Below are 20,407 nucleotides of genomic sequence, written 5' to 3'. Positions count from 1 at the left end.
GGAAGGCAATGCACTAGTGCTCAAGAGAAATGCAGGTGAATCGAAGTTTTATTTACAAAATTATGACATATTATGGGGCTGATATAAAAAAAAGTATTCATATTGGTAAAATGTGCTCACAAATTATGACCTTGTTATTTTCAGAGTGATTGCACCTGGTCTCTGTTTTGACATTTTAATTGAGTATGCCATAAAATGTACACAAATTCTACACAGTGAATTGTGGCCTTACCAAAGTAAAACTAGTTACCAGTAACATTTGGGACTTGGTTTATTGAAGGCTACCTCAAATCCTGTCCAGCCTATTTTTGGCCCCTACATGACCAGAAAATGATCAGAAAAAGACAAACTCTTCAGCACAATTAAAATGCAATTTCCCAAAAGTACGAGGACAGTAGATGAGCAATATATCATAGCACACTGTTTTATAGTTCTCTCAATAAGCTAGAACAGTGTTAATATTGTGTTTTGACAAGACACTTAACAGGTAGGTTAACAGTTTGGTTTTGCACCAAATAGAAAATTGAGTAGAATCTGTGACTGTAGCTCACCTGCCACTATACTTTCACATGGGATCTCAAGGTCTGTCTGAAATCTTTCTTGGGGAGAAGAAAAAACATGAGTAACACCGATTAGTACATGGTTGAACAAAATTCTTAATCATCAATTGACCTAACACTGTGTCATTTTTCAAAGGAAGAAGGAGGAATTTTTTGAACACTTTGGGCGAACAGTTTACTTTCTCTTGAAGTCTTGATCATTGCCGTTTTCCTTGCAGCCCTCCTCCCTTCCAATGCTCCCCTCAGCCAATCAGCGCACACCTTCACTGCTCAAACGCAAGTGACGCGCGTCCACGAGTGTGACGAGCGCGCACCCACGCTGTTTAAAACGGTTGTCCGCTGGTCTGTTCAGTCAGCTCACTCAAACACAGAAAAACCGAAGCAGAGGAGGGTGAATCAGGCGGCATAACACTCACCGGCGAGCGCTAGAACGAGTATTTCTGGAGGAAAAGACTAGTAGACACACGGACTAAAGTGGGCGAGAGAAGTGCAGTGCCTTATTGGAATTTACCCGTAAAATAATCGTGCAGACTTCACCATTTCACGTAACGCTGCGTGAAGCCCACGAGGACGTGCGCTTGCACTACTAACATGTGAGTTACTATTTTTTATTTTATTATATTTTTTGCATTGGCTACACGTTTTTTCATTATCTTCAAATTATTAGAGTCTTCTTAAATAAGCACTCTAAGAACTATTTTCCATGATTGCGTGATACAGACGTTTTCATATTGACAAGAAAACACCGTGACAGAGTGGACTTTTGGCAAAATGTTTTTTTTATACATTTTAGAAGAATTTTCCAGTTTAGTGGGTTTGTTTTTCTTTTAACCATTTAGTCATGTTTTGTGTGGTGATTTGGGATGTTCAAGTATAAAATCATATTTTAATATAGCTTCCGTTTCCACTCCTGTTAATTAGCCTTAATTGCACCAGTGACACTTTAAGCAAGGCAGTACTCTTTCCCCGTGCATCTGGCTGTATTTTCAGAGTGAAAGTTGAGTGAGTGGTTTGTTTGTAAGACACAGTGTCATCTGCGTCAATCTCCAGGGGTCAGGGATATTGTGGCTTTACATTGTAACCCCTCTCCCACTAAAACATGATGTGACACACTCACCAAAGCATGCCATTGTTTGTAGAAAAAACATTTTGGTGGGAATGCAAAGCTGTTTCCTGCGCACTCACAATGGCCATCTCCTCCTAGCTTTCTCAGCCACTGGCTTCTGAGGAGGGATGGAGGATGTTGAAAGAATGGCCAAGAAAAGCGAAAGGGGAAAAAATAAAGTGGAAAGACAATAGAGAAGAGGCGTTTCTGTGAATTTGGAGGATGAAACACAATGGGAGGCCAGATGTACTTGTTGCATAAGACTAAAAGTTTACAGGTCAGACAATCCTTAGAGACTTCAATAGTTCAACGCATAAATATGCCATTGATGTGAGATGAAAAATTGCCTTGTATATTTGTGTGAGCAGCTATGTAAGCCTCAGACAGATCAGGTCTGGTCTGGCTCTGAGGGGAAAAGTCCCGACTGGCTGTAAATATTTAATGGTATATGGTGTCCGTAGTAAATGAATATTGGTCAGTGAATGCGTCACTTTTGTAACTGATCTTGTTGGTGGCATTTGCTCTGGTTCACACAGTACAGCAGTTCACAGTACACTGGATATGTAAATGAACACCAGCATAACATGTTGAATGTCGGTGTGTTCTCTTAATACGTCAGGATGTACTGTGCTTTTACCTTGCTAATATCACTGTCCTTGTTTGGCTCATTGCAGATAACAACATTGGATGTAACTCCGCTCTATTTCCTGAGGTGGCAAAGGGGAGAAGGATCTGTATTAAACAACCTTCAGAGCAAACAAAGGACACCATGTCTCTGGGCACATTTCACCTCATGCAGACCCTCAAGAACTCTCCAGCTGCGCTCCGCCGCCGTTTCAAGCGAGACCGACTAGAGACCCTCTCTCATGGGGATCCATTGTTCAAGGTGCACTACCTGGGCACAGAGAAGATCTTCTCACTGGACAGGGAGCAGGCTCAGTATGCCATTCAGCACCTGCTGGATGGTATCACCAATGGAAAGAAGCTCAGCAAAGACCACGCCCTGGTGGTGCGGCCCCGATATGTGGAGGTCAAAGAGCTGAGCACGGGCCGACAGCTCACAAAGACTTATCTCCAAGACATTGCCTACTGTGCAGCCGACGCCAGCAGGCCCAATGTGTTCCTATATATTTGTAAGCACCAGGGGCAGCAGCTGCAGTGCCGTGTTTTCTGGTGCAGTCGGGCGGAGCGAGCAAAGGACTTAACGGCCTGCCTGGCACACTCCTTCCAGAGGGCTCTCAGCGACTGGCAGGATGGCTCCAACACACTGGCATCAAAGAACAAGGGTGAACGCATCGAGGAGACCACCAACTCCAACACAAAGAGCCACACACTCCCAGCCAGCATTGGGAAAGGTACGTCTCTGACCGTAACACCACATTTACCACTTTCTCCTGCCCTAAAGGCTAAAGTTTCTGACCTTTTGCACACTTAAGTAAACCTAGAAAGCATATAGGCAACCCTAAATGAGTAGCTCAGTCAGTGGTTGTGATACCCAGCTTTCACTGCTTGTATGTTCATTAACATTTTATCTGTGAACTTTCAGCTGCAAGCATCTAACGTCTTTCTCCTCTTGTTTCAGTTCACTGGAAGAAAAGAGGCTCTGTATCACGCAGCCCTCTCCGAGCCATCACCAGAAGAGGCTCTGCATCTGACAGCTGGATCTGAGTTCCTGCTTTCAAATATGGGACCGTATCAAACACAACTTCAATGCGACTGCACTAAAGGGACTGGACAAGTATAGGCCTGAATGTGGTCAGGTTTGGAGGTTTTCTGTTGACTCCTGCAATAGCATGGTCATCACAAGATGACAGCAGCCGTCAGTTGTCAACAGTTTTACGGAGACTTTAGAGTCCCCACACACAGGAGGATTTCCTCTGCTGCTTGTTTAAGTACTTGGGAGCAATGGCAGTAACACCAGTTCAAGCTGTGGTTTAAATGCAGGAAGCACAAGCATCTTTAAGTCGACACAAAGATGTCTTTTTTTTTTTTGAAGGATTATTTTTATTTAACTGATCATTTTGACAGCAGCGTGTCCTAGCCACAAGGCACTAGAAAGCACATTACTGTATGATACTTTGGACAAAATCCCATTATCATCTTTTAAGGATAAAAGATGCAAAATTTTTGAGTAAACCAAGGGCAAAAATTGAAAACAGGGCAGCAAAATGTTCTTGACATATAATGTTTCAGAATCAATGCCAAATTTAGAAAAAGATGCCAATTTGACATGAACTTTTGACTGTCCCGGCGCTGAATTAGCATTTAGGTGGAAAAGGCAGTCAGCCATGATATGGAAGGCTGTTTGTGCTTGAACACTGGGAACGCTGTGTTCTGCTGTGTAGAGCTTCAGTGAGGAATGTGCGCCCATGCACCTGCATTCCTCTTGGGGGAATTTGAGATCCAATACTTAAGAAGGCCCCGAATTCTTTCTGTCATCCAACCGTGACTTTGCATATCAGATGGCTACAGTGGGCTTTTGTTACATTGGCCTTAAAAGGTGCCCCTAGTCCAGTTAAAATGACACTCTTAGGCACTGATGTGTGCAGCATTGCATAACACACTCATGAAGGTGATTAAGTGTGAGGTTTACAAATGTTTGACAGACAGAGGGTCAGTGATAGCCCCTATGGCTACCATCAGTGTTTTAGACCAGAGACCTGTGGTTCTGTCATGCCACTAGGTCTTGATCTGTTTTTTTTTTGTTTTTTGTTTTGTTTTTATATTCTCCTACAAAAGGCACAACCTCGATAAAGGATGTTTTTGTGCCTGCTCAAAGATATTTTATCAATGTACTGTTTTTATGTTATCTACATATTTAAATATGTATTTTATGAAATATTAAACGTTTTTATACAACATACATGTGTTTGCTGTTTTTATGTTGCTTTAAAAAAAATACTTCACTGTCTCTTTAACCCTTGCAGTAATAATTTGTGATAAATTTGGCTCAGTTGAGAAGAGGTGGTTTGAGGTGGCAGGGCATGACACTGAGCAGGTCTAGGGATTTTTCAGTCTTGTGACTGAGTTCCCAGGACATGTGTGCAGTGCTTTTGAAACACATGACTGCAATATCTAACTAAGAGTACAGAAGCAGATCCCACACTCCACTTCCCCATTTGTATGCGACGGTTAAAGATGACCTGCATATTGTTGCTTTGCACACATTCTAGTGACTGAAAACTTATGGATGAAATTTACTCTACTGCAGGACCATTTTCTTTCTTGATCAGTACTATACAACTACTGCAAATAGGCTGCTAACCTGGGGTAGAATGACTCGGCACACTACCTCAGACCGTACTGCTCATATCAAATATCCAAGCTTCACTTTTCACATTTTGCCTAGTTTGCACATTTTACTCAGTCATGATTGAGCAGAGTGGGCTGGTCCTCAGGTGCAGTGGCTGTGATGGGACTTGTAGTGAGCCTGGAGCTCTCTCTTTGCTGCTGTAGCTCCAGAAGAGATCGAACATGGAGGCGCCTTAGAGGCTTCACCTCTTCTACCACTGGGAAGACAAAATAATACATGTTAAAAAAAAATGTTGCTACAATATAACAGTGTAGACATTAGTAGTGGTCCAACATGTTTATGTAGCTGAACAGCAGCACCTGCTGGCTTCCGTGAGAACAAGCCAATAATCCTGTATAAAATGACAGTATATTTTTGTAGTGTTTATCACATGCCATAGAGCACACTCACTAGACACCATGCTTGTGACGTTAGTTTATGTGTTAGCCTTATCACATGTTTTACACTTGTTTTGTGGTTTGTACAATTTAAATAAAGGAAAAAAAAAAAAAATCTATTTTACATTTTAGTAGTTGTGTGCTAGATACTACTATTCATCAAAGGTGTGTAACTTTTTTTTATGTCATGTCCAAAATATAATTTCCAGATATGTTATTATAACTTCTTGATTTTAGAAGGAAAGGTTTACATGTGGTGTTTCTGTATTTTCATAGTTTGGCAGTATTACCTTTATCATAGTGCAATTCATCTCGGTTCCCATAGACAATATACATCTCCAGAAAGTTGAGTAGGGCTCCGGTGACAAGAAAACGGTCTGTGAGAGGAAGACTTTTGACGTAACGCAAATCCAAGGCAAATGGATTAGAAGGAGATGGGACAGTGCAGAGAGACACCAGCTCGCTCACCACATCCCACACACGTATTCCTAGAACAAAATAACATTTCAGAAATAATTCTTAGACTTCTAGTGAACATGAGAGTAGTTTGTTTCAGCTCATCTCTAGAACTTTTTCCATAGCCCACCCAGACAAAAACTACAACATCTGTATGTGATTTAGACTGTGGAAAATTTGATAATTATTGAAGGTACATGATCAAATGGTAACTTTCTCCTGTTTGGATTCCTGACATTGTTTCCTTACCTTGCGTTTGCCAGTCAGTAATGGACTTGAGCTTCATAGGCGTATCTTTGACCAGTGAATCTATGCCTCCAATGTTGACAAGACGTTCATGGTTGGAGCGTATCCAGGCATAGGGGCGGCCATATTTAACATAACCAGCGACTAAAAACAAAGTGCAATTGACTTCCTAAAGAAAAATAAATGCTTTGTTAATGTCAGTGAAATTTTAAAGCATGCAACTAAATATTTAAAGGTGCACTCTGTAACTTTTCTTTCCACCACCTGCCTGTCTCCATGGAGATGCTACTTCTTTGTCTAAAAGATTCCATAGTATCACCTGAATAGACAACAAATGATGGCACTAGGTGTTTTCTTGCAATAAAAATGCTTTTAATTGAATACATGCATGACAGACATGTTTAATGCCATATTGTGGAATAATCTAGGAAAACCAATAACATTTCCATGGTTGCAGGTAGGCATGGGACAATACTGAAATTTTGTGTGATGATTATCATCGCCAAAATAATTGCCATTCACGATAATATCACAATAATTATTAAAGTTGCTGAGAGTTTCAAAATGTTATGGATATTAATAGTTAGAATTGTAATGTTATGAATAAGTTCCATGTTTAAACAACTTTTATATAATTGTACTTTGTCATCAGTGAAAGCAACCATGAACATTGTAGTGATATAATGACAATTATCTTTGTTGGCAATTATCACGATTATATAAAATGTCCCATGAACGATTATTGTCTGCCCTTTTTTATAAACGATATTACTGCTTACTGTCCCATCACCAGAGAGGTTACATAGTGCAACCTTAAGTTTTAATAATTCCTATTGCTTGGAAGCTTACGGGTATTGCCATTTCTTTTTCACTGGGTGAGGCAGGGAGGAGATGTTCTTCATTGTGGGAATCCCTAAAATAGAAAAGATTACAATATATGAAGGATGTTGAGCAACTTAGATTTAGCCAACACTAAGATGAGTGCATTAAGAAGAAGATGCCCATGAGAACTTCTGCAAAATGGGTGTGCCGTTCTCAGACATGTCTCAAAATCTGTACTCAACTGAAAACACTGTTGCATAAATGAATATTACTCAAGTCGAAGTAAACGTTTGCATTTCACTAAAATCTCTGCAATTAAAACTGTGCAAAGCCACTATTTATTCATATTGAAATGTATGGACAGCCAGGCTAGTGAAATTAGTAAGTGTAATTCTCTGTACTTTTTAACACATGCTTATTTTACTGAATCAGTTTTCATCATTAGTATAGAAATCATCACATCTGACAACTACAGACACACACTTTTTCACCACTTAACAATAAAGTAAAGAAATGTTCATTGACTTAATTACTATCATGATTTATTGTTTTAGTGAATTTTAAACCTGGCTCTATCGTTTTTTGAATGACATACATATTTGCGTTTTGTGCTTTTTCATCTCTTATTTATATCAAAGTACAAATCATATGTCCAATACTGCACTAAGACTATTAGGTTGACCAGACTGGAGGATTACCTCAACTTCTATGATGAACTCAGAGGCCAACTAATATCCGATGTACTTGCGTGTTTACACTTGACACGGCTGAAGTGGAAAATTAAAAATAAGCCAACCATGCTCTGAACTGTGACGTAGAACAGCTCCCACTGTGTTTAATGTAAACGGAAGCAAAGCATGTGATCCCACATCACTGCCTACCTGACTGGAGCCAACTGGCTTTTGTGCACACTGTTGTGTGTGGGCTGTGGATCTCCAGGCAGGGGGGAGCTGCATCGGCTGCTGGCCAGGCTAAGGGTGCTGCTACTGGAGGAAGCGTCGCTGCTGTTACTACTACTGCTGCTGGAAGAGGCCCTGGAGACCACATAAGCAGGAGAGTGCCAACCCTGAACAGAGGTCATGAAAGGTCAGCATCATAAGCAAAGTAAAAAGATGATAATAAAAAGATAGAAAAGTAGAAAAAATGGACACTAAAACTGACCAAATCTTCATTGACAACTGTTAGTAGTAGTTCTTCTTTTCCTCTGAGCCAGGGTTGAAAGTATTTAAAACCCTACAGGAGAAAGTATACTGACTCAAATTAGTGACATCTGAACCAGTTGATAATATTGGTGGTTAGCTAAATATAATATAATTAAATGGTTAATAGATTACTGCAGTTGTTCTCAGACTGTGATGTGTGTACCACTGGTGGTATACGAGATGCCTTGCAGGTTATTGTTTTAACTACTGTGATTATAATGGAGTCCAGTTCTAGAGCCTTTATTTTGACCTGAAGGCTGAAGCCCTGTTATAGACCTAGTTTAAATCTGGTCAGAAAGACTTGCTTTTGCTTAGGTGGCACTTGATGTAAAACAATTGATAGTTGCTGTATTATCCATTATCCAGACTTTATTTACGCCTATTATTATGAATGTATTTCTGAAAAATGTCAAACCTGTAATGATCCAAGTAAAGCCAAATCAGCAAGAAAGTGCTGAAGTCTCCTCTTCTGCTCCAATTCTCTTTTCTAATCACAAACAAAAACACAAGGAAACAGCTCATTGACTGTTGTATGAGCCAGACTCCCAGACAGCGATGCTACAAGTAACCTCTTGTATCCTAGCAACGCGTGCAACGCCTCCTCAGCATCCGCAGGGATAAATCTCATGCATTTTTAATCAAATCCGTAAAAACACCTACATCCAACAACTAGCTTCAAAATGTGTGATTGCACATCGTAAAAAACTGCGCGTGGCAGCATAATAGTGGATAAAATAGCATTATTAAAAAGATTACTTACGCTGGCGTTGCTCATCGTGCAGAAATAGCGGTGGTGTTGTGCTCTTTATGTGCGCGCCATGGCTTTTGCTGTATTAATATGCTAACCTATATCCTATGTCACTGGTACATTAAAACAGCTTTAGAGTTTAGCGTCACGAGCATCTGCACCGTAAACCATTGTTATATCTCTGGGTGTTGTCTTCAACCCAAATCCAGTATATTTGGTAAAGAAGGCAAATGGCGCCCCTAGCGGGAATAGGCTTTTATTCGAACTGCTGTAATTGTAGTTTCCAACAAGCTTATGTGCATTTTAATAGACAGTGCTATTGTTTTATAATAAGGCGACTTTTTACAGCCTTAAAACAAAAGGTTTGACAACTTTAATTTGATATAGGAATTTATTACAATGCTCTCCTCCAGGAGGAGGCCCTGGGGAAGACCCAGGACACGCTGGATGGACTATGTCTCTCGGCTGGCCTGGAAACGCCTTGGGGTCCCACCGGAGGAGCTGGAGGACGTGTCCGGGTGAGGGAAGTTCGGGAGTCCCTGCTTAGACTGCTGCCCCTGCGACCCGGCCCCGGATAAGCGGAAGAAAATGGATGTTTGGATGGATAAGTAATAAGTAAAATAAGTATAATTTGGACAGAGTTATGGAAGATATGTAAAAAAAAACACTTCAGAAGGTTGTTTAAAACATTTTAATAAACATAAACATTTTAAAGTGCAGACATCAACAGAAAGACTGTTGTTTTAATCTTCTAGGAAGACATAAACAATCTAACTAGAAGTAAACAAAGAAGGTGCGGATCTCTTTGGGAGAGATTGTAACAGTGAAAATTTCATTTGTGTTGCTTCTGTCATTTTCTGAAAAAGAAGTTCACACAGATTAAAATAAAAATAAAACATTGAATAGTCATAAAATTTACTCACGAGTTTGTAAATGGTCTACAGTTTTCCACTTCCACCTCTGCAGAGTGCTGATGTCCCATGTTCCAGTGAGGGAGCGCTCCTCCAATGCCCTCACTTCCCCTAAGCCCTGCAACACTTCCTGTCCAGGACCACACATTTGATTGACATTTAAGTATGACATCATATTTCACAATGTAATTGCCAGTATTTATTACCTTAATGTTTATAGTAACTGCCTTTGACAGCTCAGAGTCTTCTCCTTCCTCAAATAAATGCATTATTCGTAATAGGATCCGATCATAGTCAGGCGCTGTGTGGTGGTTTTGACCTTTGATAAAAAGATAAATCAAGCAAAAATATTTACTAGGACAGCATATTATTATAAAAACAGATTGGGTTGATCTGAACAAAATAAAACTGAAACAGAAAACAACAAGATGACAAGCTTGATTTGAAAACTCAAATGAACATTTTAGAACACATTGTGCCCTCTCACAACTGTCAACAAACAAACCTGGAGCATACAAACCTTTATCTAGTTGTTTAATATGAGCCTCATGGTTGGAGCTATAGTTCCACCCTGGGATACTAAAGCTGAGCAGATGGAGGTTGGGAGGGAGGACGACTGTAGGCCTATGAAACCCTCGTCTATCCTGAGTTTTCAATGGCTTCTCTGTAAAAGAAAAAAATATATATATATAAGTTAAAATGTCACAGTGCTACCCTTTAATGCTGTATGTATACTAGAAGTATAAATGAAAAACACGTTTGAATATAATGTAATGGGAAGTTACTTGAATTAGATGCTTTCTTCACTTACTGGGTTGGTCTATAGCCATAACCACAGGCCTGTGCTGCATCTCTATCGCCTCCCTGTGGTAAACTTTAGTGGTTACATTCAGGGAGCCAACTATCATCCACAATGTAGGGTGCACCACAGAGCTGTCATTCAGGGTGAGGTTGTAACCCAGGTTCCAGGGTAAGTTGTTCCACAGACGACGATGCAACATCACCTATAAAAATAATTACATTTATTTTAGATTTCTTTGTAATAAAAACCTGCATTTGTTGTTAAATTTAGTTTTACCTCAATTTGTCCATTGCTTTGACTAGAAACACCATGAGCTCTATCACTGATGAGCACTAGTCTACTTTGGTCATCCTCAATATATGCCGCTCGAACCATTGGGTAATAGTTCTACAATATTAAATGTGCTAGTTATTCCTTTATGACAAATCAACGATACCAGACATTTGGCAGTTACTTACTCAGAACTTACTCTGGCTAAAGTGTTATTGACAAACTCTCTGTATGTCCTCTTCAACATCTGGTACCCATTATCATCAGTGTACAAAGTCTTATTGTTACCCAAAGAGGAGGTGGTCCTAAGAACTACCTCGGTGTTCATCTGCAGTGGACCCACAGAGTATGTCTGCTCCAGCCGATGGCACTGCACTTTACTCTTATAGCATTCAGGAACACGGGTGATGATAGAGAAGGCATAGTTGTTATCACTTTTATGCCTAACAGAAAGGAAAAATTACCATATATTTTTTGTCATGGATTAGCTCTACACATTTGCCATATTTATAACTTTTGACATAAAAGTTATTTAAACTGACATCAATCGGGCCTGTGTCTTTGAAGTCATCATACTTTAAGTGAGAACATTTTTTGTTATTTCAGGCTTTAAGCCTTGGTTTGTTTCATGTGGATATACCCAGTAATTACAGAGATATAACCTACAAACCCAGCCAAAACAACTGCATTTTGTCAGACAAAAAGGTAATTATACCACCAATATCTGCTTCTAATAACATTTATACTTACTTGTAGAAATATTGTCTAATTTCTGTCACAATTTTCCCTGGTATAATCTCCATTTCCACAGCACTGTAAGCCTGCGTTGCAGTATTGTTGGCAGTGAATATATAGTTATCAGAGATGGGCCCAGATTTGATATCTCCATTTGCATGGTACTCCCAGAAATCTTGTTTCATCTTGACTCTCCTTTTATCCTCACTAGAAAATAACAACCCAAGCATAAGTTTGCATTTTGAGCTGACTTGAATGCATCAAAATCGTTAAGTGTAACAATAAAATAAATTTTAACCACTTACAGATAGGTAATGCTGTGTAATAGATTGGTGTCCTGGTCAAACATGAGCTTATAACACTCATTGAGAACAGGCAAGAGTCTTTTTCCAGTTTTGGTCCACTCTTGTATTGACCTTCTGTCAAATAAAACCCTCTTAGCCTTATACGTCCAGTCACAACCTCCTGTTACAGAGCAATGCTTCTCTGAAAACTTGATCACATATTTCCTATGCTGAAGACCACCTAGCTCCACCATGATGAAGAGGTCATAGGTGACATTGGATTGCGCAGTCATCTGGAGCTATAGATGACAAATTGTTATTATTTTTGCTTCTACCATGTTATGTCAATAATGAGAGAACACTACGTATAAGAAAACTAACTACCTGTGCAGGAACTGGCTTTCCGTTGTCATCAAAGACTGCAGCTATTGAAAAGTTAACATTGATATTGATGATGGTAGTGATGTTCCAAGCTAATGGGTTGTAGACAATGATATGCTGTTCTGGTGCTTCATGAACCCCTTCTGTAGAAATATATCAACACAATATTTCTTTTTGTTGAAATATTCAGCTCTGGAATTGCCAGTTTCTTCTGAACTAAGGTAAAAGGTAGTTGTTAACTTGAAAACTACAGCTTCATCACATCACAAGGTGTAACAGAGCATTTTGAGGATTGGGCATGTACACAGACAAATACCGGTAATAAAGGATTACTTAACAATGTGTTGAATGAAACAAATCACAGCTCGGGGCGTGTTTTTGATGCAGGAACAACATTATAACATGGCTAAAAGCTCACAAGAATCCACTTTGTTTAATATAGGACCTTTCAGGGGTATTCTAATATTTGGTACAAAAATATGTATTTGTAATATTTTTTGACAATTTGTCAAAATATAGGACAAGATTTGTGTCACAAAACAATATAAAATATACAGCTAAAATTTAAGTACCTTTCACCTGGTTGTTTACACTGAGAAAGTTGGCTAATTTGAGTTTGTGTGGTAGAAGGAAAATTGCAGCCAGAAGTTCATCAACTCCCATCATGGTCTGGCTTAAATGTTGCATGTACATGTCTGCCACTTTGGGTGACTCTGTGCCAGTGATGCCATCATGGTGCTGGACCTTCAGAAAAAGATAATACAGGTTTGTAGGTTTGTCAAAAGTATCAGATACTAATCAATACAAAAAATAATATCAAAACTAGATACTCATTTGATACTCACTAGATACTCAAGTATTAATACTAAAAAAGTCACAATAATAGGATGGAAATTAACCTTTCCTGAATAGCTTTAGAAAGCTCTTGAGCTGTAAATATAAGACCACATAGATTAGTCTATGCCCATGCAGCACAATGGAACCTATCTGGACAATTGAGGGATTACATGGTTATAAAGCCACATGGAAATATAAAATAAAGGACTATTATTTAATGTTGAAAATTACATTCTATTATCTAAATATTATCATTGTAGTATCAGCATTGAGTATCGAGTCTATTCCTTAGTATCGAAAGCATTCGGTCGAAAAGTCCACTAACCTCTGACACAGCCCAACGTAGTGCTTTAAGCTTATCAAGTGCCCAGTCTTTAGCAACTGGTCCATCAGGATAGCTTATTCTATATTGAGCAAAAATGGTTTCTGCTGCGTGCAACTTGGAACTAGCCTGTCTTGCCACTCCTTTTAAAACATTTCTAGATGCATAAAATCCAGTCCAGGCTTGGTGTGACTCTATAAAACAATATATTTGTGAGTCTTGAGAGTCAGGACAAAATAGGTCTTCTCTATATCTCAGCAATTTGTAGAAAAATATTTTCAAAATATCACTGACAGTGACATTCTCACAATGCTAAATCCAAAGGAGATCTGCATAGTGGAGCTAGTTATTTGAAATGCAATTGAAAATTGAAGTGAGTGTAATTTTTTGTGTCCTCCACTAATATTCAGAAAATTCAGCTTGTCAAAGTAGTGTGCCATCTTTTTGTCAACTCCATCAGACATAAAAAACAAAACAAAAAACGAATTAAATCAATATTACTATCTAAATCTTTTAGGGTCCTACGTGTTACCTTTACTCTACTGAATGCTGTAGAATGCAGTACTACCACACACACCCTGGTAACATTTACATCATGACAACTAACACATGAAACAAAAAGAAATTAGCTGCAATGTACAATATATGTTTTATAAGGGAAAAACATGCATTTTGTTAACTCTGTTAGTCATCAACTTGGTCAGATTTCATGTCTGACAGAGTGGACTGGATGACAAATCTACCTTTAGCCCCTGAATATGCTAATAAAATATTATCTGTGAACTTAGAAATGGGTTAAATTGCCATTTCACAGCTTAATGATATAATATACTTAAATACAGCATAAATAATATAATTTATAATGTCAAGTTAAGTGTGTGACAAACTAGAAACTTAGTAAAAAATGTAATATTAAATTTCCGGTTTTCTTAGCTATATTGAAGATAAATAATTGTCATTGTGTTGTGAAATATGGTCAGTGCTAAACCTGTAGCATTTGTTTTCATCTGGATTAAAACATATTTGTTCAGTTTTCAGCAGAGTTAACACATTTTTTATATTCTGTTTTTTGTCATCTCTGTCACTTTTTAGTGAACTCTGTCGGATCCATGCATTAGGGGCTTGAATGACTATGCTAAGTAGGACTCAGGCACAGTGCACACTTAGGTTAACACAACAGACCTAGCCTACAAACATAAACTGTAAACAATAGTTGTTTACAGATTCAGGGTAGTTAGCTCCTCCCTTCACATAGACATAAAGCAGTGTCCACCAGTAATCTGACTAGAACTGAAGAAACAGCTTGGATGAGCAGTGAAACGTCATCACTCCTGTCCAGTTGACAGATTTTATTTTTCTTTTGCTATGGATCAGACCTGGATGACTTGGGGATTACACAGTTAATTATTTACAGAAATGTATTTTATAAACATTAAAGTAGAAAAAAATATTTTCTGAAATTCAGATATTTTGAAACTCAATTGTTCATGAAAGTGTAAAACTACAAATAAAGTTTTCAGATATAATTCAATAGGACACAATAGTAACTAGTCCTTATTATAACAGAGGTTACAAGTTAATTTTTTTTGTTTCATTGTAATAAATCAATTCTTATGTATTTTTGTGTGTCTGACAGAGCTGACAATAACTTAAACTGGAAATATGCCATTAAAAAAATAAAACGGCTTATCTTCAGAACCTATTCCTTTGCATTTCTGTACAGCTCAGACCTTAATTTACAAAGATATACAACTCAATATAGCACATTTTTTTCCAAGACATTTCATTGCTTACCTGTAGAATAAGGCAAAAAGTCTTCACTACCACGGATCTCCCACTCCAGATCAGAATTATAAATAGTTTTAAAATATTCACTAAGAGTAGCATACTGAACTGTTACCCCAAAGTCTTTACTGTTCTGATTAATGTACTTCATTAGAGGGTCCATGTTCATAAATTGTACAGATGAGTTGTAAAACTGTTTATCGCAGCCCTATAAACAACAAAAATATTAATTGCATAAATAACTTACAGTACAATTATTTTAATACACATAGACTTAATGTGTCAACTTACCCAAGGCCACAGGATATGGTTGGTCCTAAACCAAGCTGCCCTCTGTTTAATGTTATCCACCATGGTGAGGGCATAGGCATGAATGGTCTCTTTAGTAACAGGAAGACTCATATTGGGGTAGACACCATCTTTAGGTGGGTCAGGAAATAATGCAACACCATTCCAATAAAATCCAGAACTAAGGAAAAAGGAATAAGGAAGTAAGGAATATGAAGATGGCAAAATATTTTTTATAGCTACTGTGCATTGGTTGTCATACACTAAATATTAATACTGAATATCTCCATTTTAATGAATACAAGGACCCACAACTTTTGTCTATATAACACTGGATTGTTAGTTTGAACAGAAAGACAGACTCTCTCTGCACTAATAAATGGAAACCATGAGCCCTTGAGAGATATCATGCAATAAACCACAAAATGCATAACACAATAATCTAATATAAAAAAAATTTAATTCAAACTTTAATGCCCTACCTATTGGAGAAAGGTAGATAGGATGGGGTGCAGTAACTAAACTGGTCCATAGTGTGAGTGAAGATCTCCTGCTTCTTTAGTGAGGGAGAACCTCGCCAAACAAACTGTAGTTTCTGTTTAAATCAATATAATTGTGTAAGTACAGATATAATAGTAATGATTTACCACATTTATATAACTACTTTCTCCATCTGCATAGCATCTTTGAGATCATAGTCAATGCGAGAGATGAGGTGAGCGTTGAAGCCAGTCAAAGCGAACAGGACAGGAGTGGTGGCTGAGGCTCCAAAGGGATCCACATGCCATGAAAACTGTGGACGCACACCAAATGTCTCGTACAGGAAACCATGTCCCTCTATAAAACATAAAGAGAATAACCAGGCAGCAACATAACTCCTCCCATATCTGAGCTTTTACCTGTCATTTGCAGTATCTGGTCATTCAAATCAGTCACAGCTTCATCATGCATTACTTGGCCTCCAATGATAAACTCTAATTGTCCCTCTTTAACAAGCTGTCGTATCTATAAAAAGAAAATTCCAATATCTGAGTGAATTAATCCACAGGCGTCCAGAAACAGAATGCAATGTATTATTGAACATTTGTATTAAATCAGTTATAAAAAAAACCATACTTGATTCTTTTGTGAGTCCGTGGAGACAGTGTCCCACCAAAGTCGAAAGAACTCCTGCTCCACCACAATAAACCTGCGATCTTTGGTCTTGGACAGCTCCTCTGTCACACTGTTGTACACATTGGCAGCATAGGCATGCATACTCTCCTAATAAAACAAAACACGTCCAACAATGTCATACTATTTATATTTACGTTGTACTCGGCATTTTTAATAGAATTCCGATAGTAATAAAAGCAAAGTCCATAAACTCTTACTTGAACAGTGTAAACCCATCCAACATCCATGTGACTGTGAGGAATAACAAACGTCTGTATTTGCAAATCCTCCTCCGCTGTCGTTCCGTACACATAGCAGCAACTTACAAAACAAATACAAATGCCTAAAAACTTCATTTTGACCATTCTCTGAGAGTGGTTTCTGGGACTACTATTTCCCCCCAAACGACCCACTTCCTTATTATTGTTGTTCTTTGACATGTGACGTTATGACGTAGCGCTATGGAAGCCCTGATTGACCAAAATCATGTGACCTCTACACCGGATATAATATAAACACTGCACATTTCAGAGCGTTTTGACATCTTGTGAACTCTACAATGTCTAAAAATACACGAATAGCGCTCATATTTGGAGGTTTTGTAACGGCGGTGGCGGCTGCGTTTTATCCAATTTTTATCCATCCTCTGACGCACAAAGATGAGTACAGTAAGTAGTCTATACAACTGCAGTCTGTGTTTCTTAGCTAATTGTTGCTGCTGGCGTATGGACCAGCTGCTTCAATAGAAGGTCTACACAAAAAAGCTAGGATATAGGTTTCTCATACATTTTATTAACAACAAGTTCACATTAAGCGCATTTTGACTATGCTTGGCTCAACTTGATACATTTACGTAAGTGTCATTGTGTAACCTTTTGCCTGAATTAGTATAATGCCTCAAAATACCCCATGCCACGTGGAAGTCCTATTGTAAATTCATATTTACTGAATGTAAATTTTGTATAATTTAAACTGATCTAAATTGTAAGCTTTAAGCAGAGACAACGTGATACCACTACTAACTACTCTGTGGGTCCATTTACACTGCAACCCAGTGTAGTTCTCCTCATTTAGACTGGGGCTGGGTATCAATTGCCCTCCCTTGCCTTCTTGCCTCCTTGATACATCAGCAGAAAATAAGTGAGGAAGTGCCAACGATGGAGGAGACACAGTGGTCTTGTCTCATTTCTCGTTCCTCGTTTCCTTCCTCCTCTCCTCGATTCTGCAAAAATTGGGTGTCCCTCCTGCAGAGGAGAGAGGAGCAGATGTCTGCCTTGCTCATGTTTCCTCCGTGGTTAACTTCCCTTGCCTCCTCTGAGCTTTGGGACTCCACTTAATCTGGCGCATTTGATTGACATCTGAAAAATGGAGGAAAGAGGAGATGAATCAAGGAGCAGCGGGAAAGAGAATTGAGAGAGGAGTCAAGAAGCATGGCAGGAGAATATTCTCTGGTGAGGTTCTTCTGTTGCTGCTCTAACCAAAAGAGGAAAAAAGAATTGGGACCTATCCTTGGTTTGCCCCTGTTCTGTCCTGGTTTAATCCAGGTTTACTCCTGGATTTAGTCCTTGACCAATTTTTATCTGGATCTTCTTATGGTGTGTGTGCAAGTTGTTGCACACAGTGCACCATTTAGCCTTACCATCATTTTACAAAAAGCCAAAATATTATCAACTATGAAACTAAACATTGTCAGGATCGCGGCTTATTTGTTTCAGCAACAACTCCAAAGTACCACTTGCATATTTGTTTGGAATTAGTGGTCCTATGTGAGCTGACTGCAGCATTTGTCTTGAAAATATATTATGAACAAAATAAGGCATTAGGGTCTTGATTGTTGTTTGTTCTGAAGTGTCTTGGGAGTTATTCTAAAACCCAAAGTACAATTGAAAGTAGTCAAATATGGCTAAAATGAAACCAGCTGTCCAGCCACAGAAAGTTTGACTCACTTGGTCAATGATGAACTCATGCCAGGAAAATGCAATTAAACTTGTGTGGCTGTATGGTGTCCAATTAATGGCAAGTTTTTCCGTTAGCAACAACTTTAGCTTTGGAATAAGCCTTTGTGTCATAAATCTTGTTTATAGAGTTGGTTTTTGAGTCCAGAACCACAGCTAAATATTATGTGCCTTTGTTATTTCTTTTCTAGGGGCAGTGCAAAAAGTGAATCGAGCGGGAATCAATCAGGCGGATGTCCAGCCAGTGGGTAAGAATGTCATTTATTATAGTTCCACTGCAGAAGTTTAGTTTGGCATACAGTATAATGCACAAGGAGAAGACATTGGTTTCAAACAAGTTGATATACAAAAATATACAGAAAATCATTTGAATCAAATCATAAACTCCTAAACCTTGACAAATATACCTTTACTTCAAAGGTTAATGCTCTACTGGACAAAATTAATTCTGTTACTGAGTGTTTTAGTCCAAACTGATAATTGTGATACTTCGATTTTAAGAGCGAGGTTTATTCAACATGATCAAAAGATCTTGTAGCATATTTGACTAATGTTTGTATTTACACACCTCACTGGTTCTTTTACAAAGTTTTGTAGGCCATTTCTACATTTTCTAAAAGCACTGCATCTCCTTTTAGGGCTGAAGGTATGGTCTGACCCATTCAAACCTGCAGAAAAATGAACTCTCACCAAATCCTCCTTATTGCAGAAGCTTGAGTTAGGTTGAAAAATGTATCATATTTAAATGCTTTGTGTTTTAATGCCAGAGTTTTTGACTGCTGTGTGTAAATACAAATAAAGGATTTTTATAATGAACATTCCTTTTTTTTCCATAAATAATCATTTACCAATTCTCACCACAAGAGGGCACTCACGGTCTTTCTGTTGATGGAGTCCTTCAACCCGCTCATTGTTTTGTCAGTGCATCTTGGATATTTTGGAAAAAAGGATTTGCGTTTTCAAAGGTTCTGTCCTGGAATGCAGTCTGTTGGAAATTATGTAAAAACACACTGTTATGTTTATGTATCCCATTGACAAGAATCACTTCTGACGTTTTATTTTGATTTTGTTGACATGAGAGTCGTAAAATGGCTTCAACAGAACAGGGACAATGTCCAGTAAGAGGAGGATTGGAAACAGTAAAGAGATGGAGTTACGTGAGGACAAAACACTTTGGTCAATACAAATCCTTTTGTAATTTGGACAGGAGCACAGGTGATGAGAAGTTTTGTGTACTGCTTGAGTAACTGTTGTAAATATTTATTCTGAAACACACCCAAAAAAAAAAAAAAAAAAAAAAAATTCATGATAGGATAGATATTTATTTCCAGTGATAATGTCTATTGTCTATAATAGTCTATTACAACAATACTACTAAACTTTTTTTTTTTTTGTGCTAAATTGGAACATGTAGCAGTTGCACATTGTGATTCTTCATTACAAGCGTTGCCACCCTAAAATATTATTTATTTCATGTCATAACAGAATGAAGTATACATTTTAATGTATTTCATATAAAAAATCTACAAATATACAAAAGAAAACACTACTTGAAGGTACTTTCACTGAGTGAATTGGGATTACCTATTGAACACATAGTGAACACACTGTCCTCAGAATCTGTCAATGTGATCTAGGGTCCCTTTACGAGCCTATGGGTACTCTAAACGCAGACTATTCCCTTTTCCCTGTATTTTTGTGGTTTCCTGACATTCCCCAGCATCCCCTCTTAAAGTTCACTTCATCAAAGTCCTGTCCAATGAAAAGTAGATTAAGAAAGAGTTAAAGCATGTGTTTATGGTACTTCAGAGATGGACCATTTTAGCGTTGCCCTTAAATCTCTCACAGCCCTC

General features: G+C 38.3%; 4 protein-coding genes across 5 annotated transcripts; 2 read left to right on the top strand and 2 right to left on the bottom strand.

The window, feature by feature from the left end:
* The first annotated feature begins 914 nt into the window (after window positions 1-914).
* si:dkey-19b23.8 (uncharacterized) lies at window positions 915-4,528 on the top strand. 2 transcript variants are annotated; one of them, XM_033983804.2, is made up of 3 exons: window positions 915-1,153; window positions 2,340-3,020; window positions 3,248-4,528. In XM_033983804.2, the coding sequence occupies exons 2-3, from the start codon at window positions 2,435-2,437 to the stop codon at window positions 3,331-3,333; spliced, it is 672 nt and encodes a 223-aa protein (XP_033839695.1). In that variant the 5' UTR covers window positions 915-1,153; window positions 2,340-2,434; the 3' UTR covers window positions 3,334-4,528. The 2 variants fall into 2 exon arrangements, with proteins under 2 accessions (XP_033839695.1, XP_033839694.1); XM_033983803.2 differs by lacking the exon at window positions 915-1,153 and having other exon boundaries at window positions 2,323-3,020.
* si:dkey-19b23.7 (uncharacterized) lies at window positions 4,388-9,036 on the bottom strand. The gene is made up of 8 exons (XM_033983854.2): window positions 8,842-9,036; window positions 8,497-8,568; window positions 8,041-8,112; window positions 7,761-7,945; window positions 6,907-6,970; window positions 6,061-6,226; window positions 5,646-5,843; window positions 4,388-5,174 (listed from the first exon to the last, which is right to left on the bottom strand). Exons 1-8 carry the CDS (start codon window positions 8,854-8,856, stop codon window positions 5,029-5,031), a joined length of 918 nt encoding a protein of 305 aa, XP_033839745.1. The 5' UTR covers window positions 8,857-9,036; the 3' UTR covers window positions 4,388-5,028.
* A 465-nt stretch (window positions 9,037-9,501) lies between these two features.
* On the bottom strand, window positions 9,502-17,035 carry man2b2 (mannosidase, alpha, class 2B, member 2). Its single transcript, XM_033983779.2, has 19 exons — window positions 16,818-17,035; window positions 16,561-16,707; window positions 16,344-16,449; window positions 16,109-16,281; window positions 15,927-16,039; window positions 15,448-15,625; window positions 15,166-15,364; window positions 13,375-13,565; window positions 12,785-12,956; window positions 12,216-12,355; window positions 11,853-12,130; window positions 11,563-11,754; window positions 11,012-11,255; window positions 10,819-10,929; window positions 10,552-10,744; window positions 10,261-10,404; window positions 9,947-10,059; window positions 9,753-9,870; window positions 9,502-9,686 (listed from the first exon to the last, which is right to left on the bottom strand). The coding sequence occupies exons 1-19, from the start codon at window positions 16,962-16,964 to the stop codon at window positions 9,604-9,606; spliced, it is 3,042 nt and encodes a 1,013-aa protein (XP_033839670.1). The 5' UTR covers window positions 16,965-17,035; the 3' UTR covers window positions 9,502-9,603.
* Window positions 17,036-17,091: 56 nt separating this feature from the next.
* On the top strand, window positions 17,092-19,832 carry smim20 (small integral membrane protein 20). The gene is made up of 3 exons (XM_033983770.2): window positions 17,092-17,267; window positions 18,746-18,802; window positions 19,193-19,832. The coding sequence occupies exons 1-3, from the start codon at window positions 17,159-17,161 to the stop codon at window positions 19,234-19,236; spliced, it is 210 nt and encodes a 69-aa protein (XP_033839661.1). The 5' UTR covers window positions 17,092-17,158; the 3' UTR covers window positions 19,237-19,832.
* The last annotated feature ends 575 nt before the right edge of the window (window positions 19,833-20,407 follow it).

Source organism: Periophthalmus magnuspinnatus, chromosome 18 (genome assembly GCF_009829125.3).
Source record: "Periophthalmus magnuspinnatus isolate fPerMag1 chromosome 18, fPerMag1.2.pri, whole genome shotgun sequence".
NCBI classification, from domain to species: Eukaryota; Metazoa; Chordata; class Actinopteri; order Gobiiformes; family Gobiidae; genus Periophthalmus; species Periophthalmus magnuspinnatus.
Note: the sequence above shows the minus strand (reverse complement) of the source record. Positions and strands in the feature narration are given on the sequence as shown.

What these genes read in the sequence shown, in the direction of transcription:
- si:dkey-19b23.7 (XM_033983854.2), bottom strand. An exon ending in CTTTACTTGGATCATTACAG is followed by an intron (nt 8,113 to 8,496) that starts GTTTGACATTTT and finishes TTTCTCCTGTAG; the next exon opens with GGTTTTAAATACTTTCAACC. An exon ending in CAGTTGTCAATGAAGATTTG is followed by an intron (nt 7,946 to 8,040) that starts GTCAGTTTTAGT and finishes ACCTCTGTTCAG; the next exon opens with GGTTGGCACTCTCCTGCTTA.
- smim20 (XM_033983770.2), top strand. Translation starts at nt 17,159, where the DNA reads ATGTCTAAAAATACACGAATAGCGCTCATATTTGGAGGTTTTGTAACG. An exon ending in GACGCACAAAGATGAGTACA is followed by an intron (nt 17,268 to 18,745) that starts GTAAGTAGTCTA and finishes TTTCTTTTCTAG; the next exon opens with GGGCAGTGCAAAAAGTGAAT. An exon ending in GGCGGATGTCCAGCCAGTGG is followed by an intron (nt 18,803 to 19,192) that starts GTAAGAATGTCA and finishes ATCTCCTTTTAG; the next exon opens with GGCTGAAGGTATGGTCTGAC.
- man2b2 (XM_033983779.2), bottom strand. Translation starts at nt 16,964, where the DNA reads ATGGTCAAAATGAAGTTTTTAGGCATTTGTATTTGTTTTGTAAGTTGC. An exon ending in ATGCTATGCAGATGGAGAAA is followed by an intron (nt 16,040 to 16,108) that starts GTAGTTATATAA and finishes TGATTTAAACAG; the next exon opens with AAACTACAGTTTGTTTGGCG. An exon ending in TATTAAACAACTAGATAAAG is followed by an intron (nt 10,060 to 10,260) that starts GTTTGTATGCTC and finishes TTTTTATCAAAG; the next exon opens with GTCAAAACCACCACACAGCG.
- si:dkey-19b23.8 (XM_033983804.2), top strand. Translation starts at nt 2,435, where the DNA reads ATGTCTCTGGGCACATTTCACCTCATGCAGACCCTCAAGAACTCTCCA. An exon ending in CCCAGCCAGCATTGGGAAAG is followed by an intron (nt 3,021 to 3,247) that starts GTACGTCTCTGA and finishes CTCTTGTTTCAG; the next exon opens with TTCACTGGAAGAAAAGAGGC.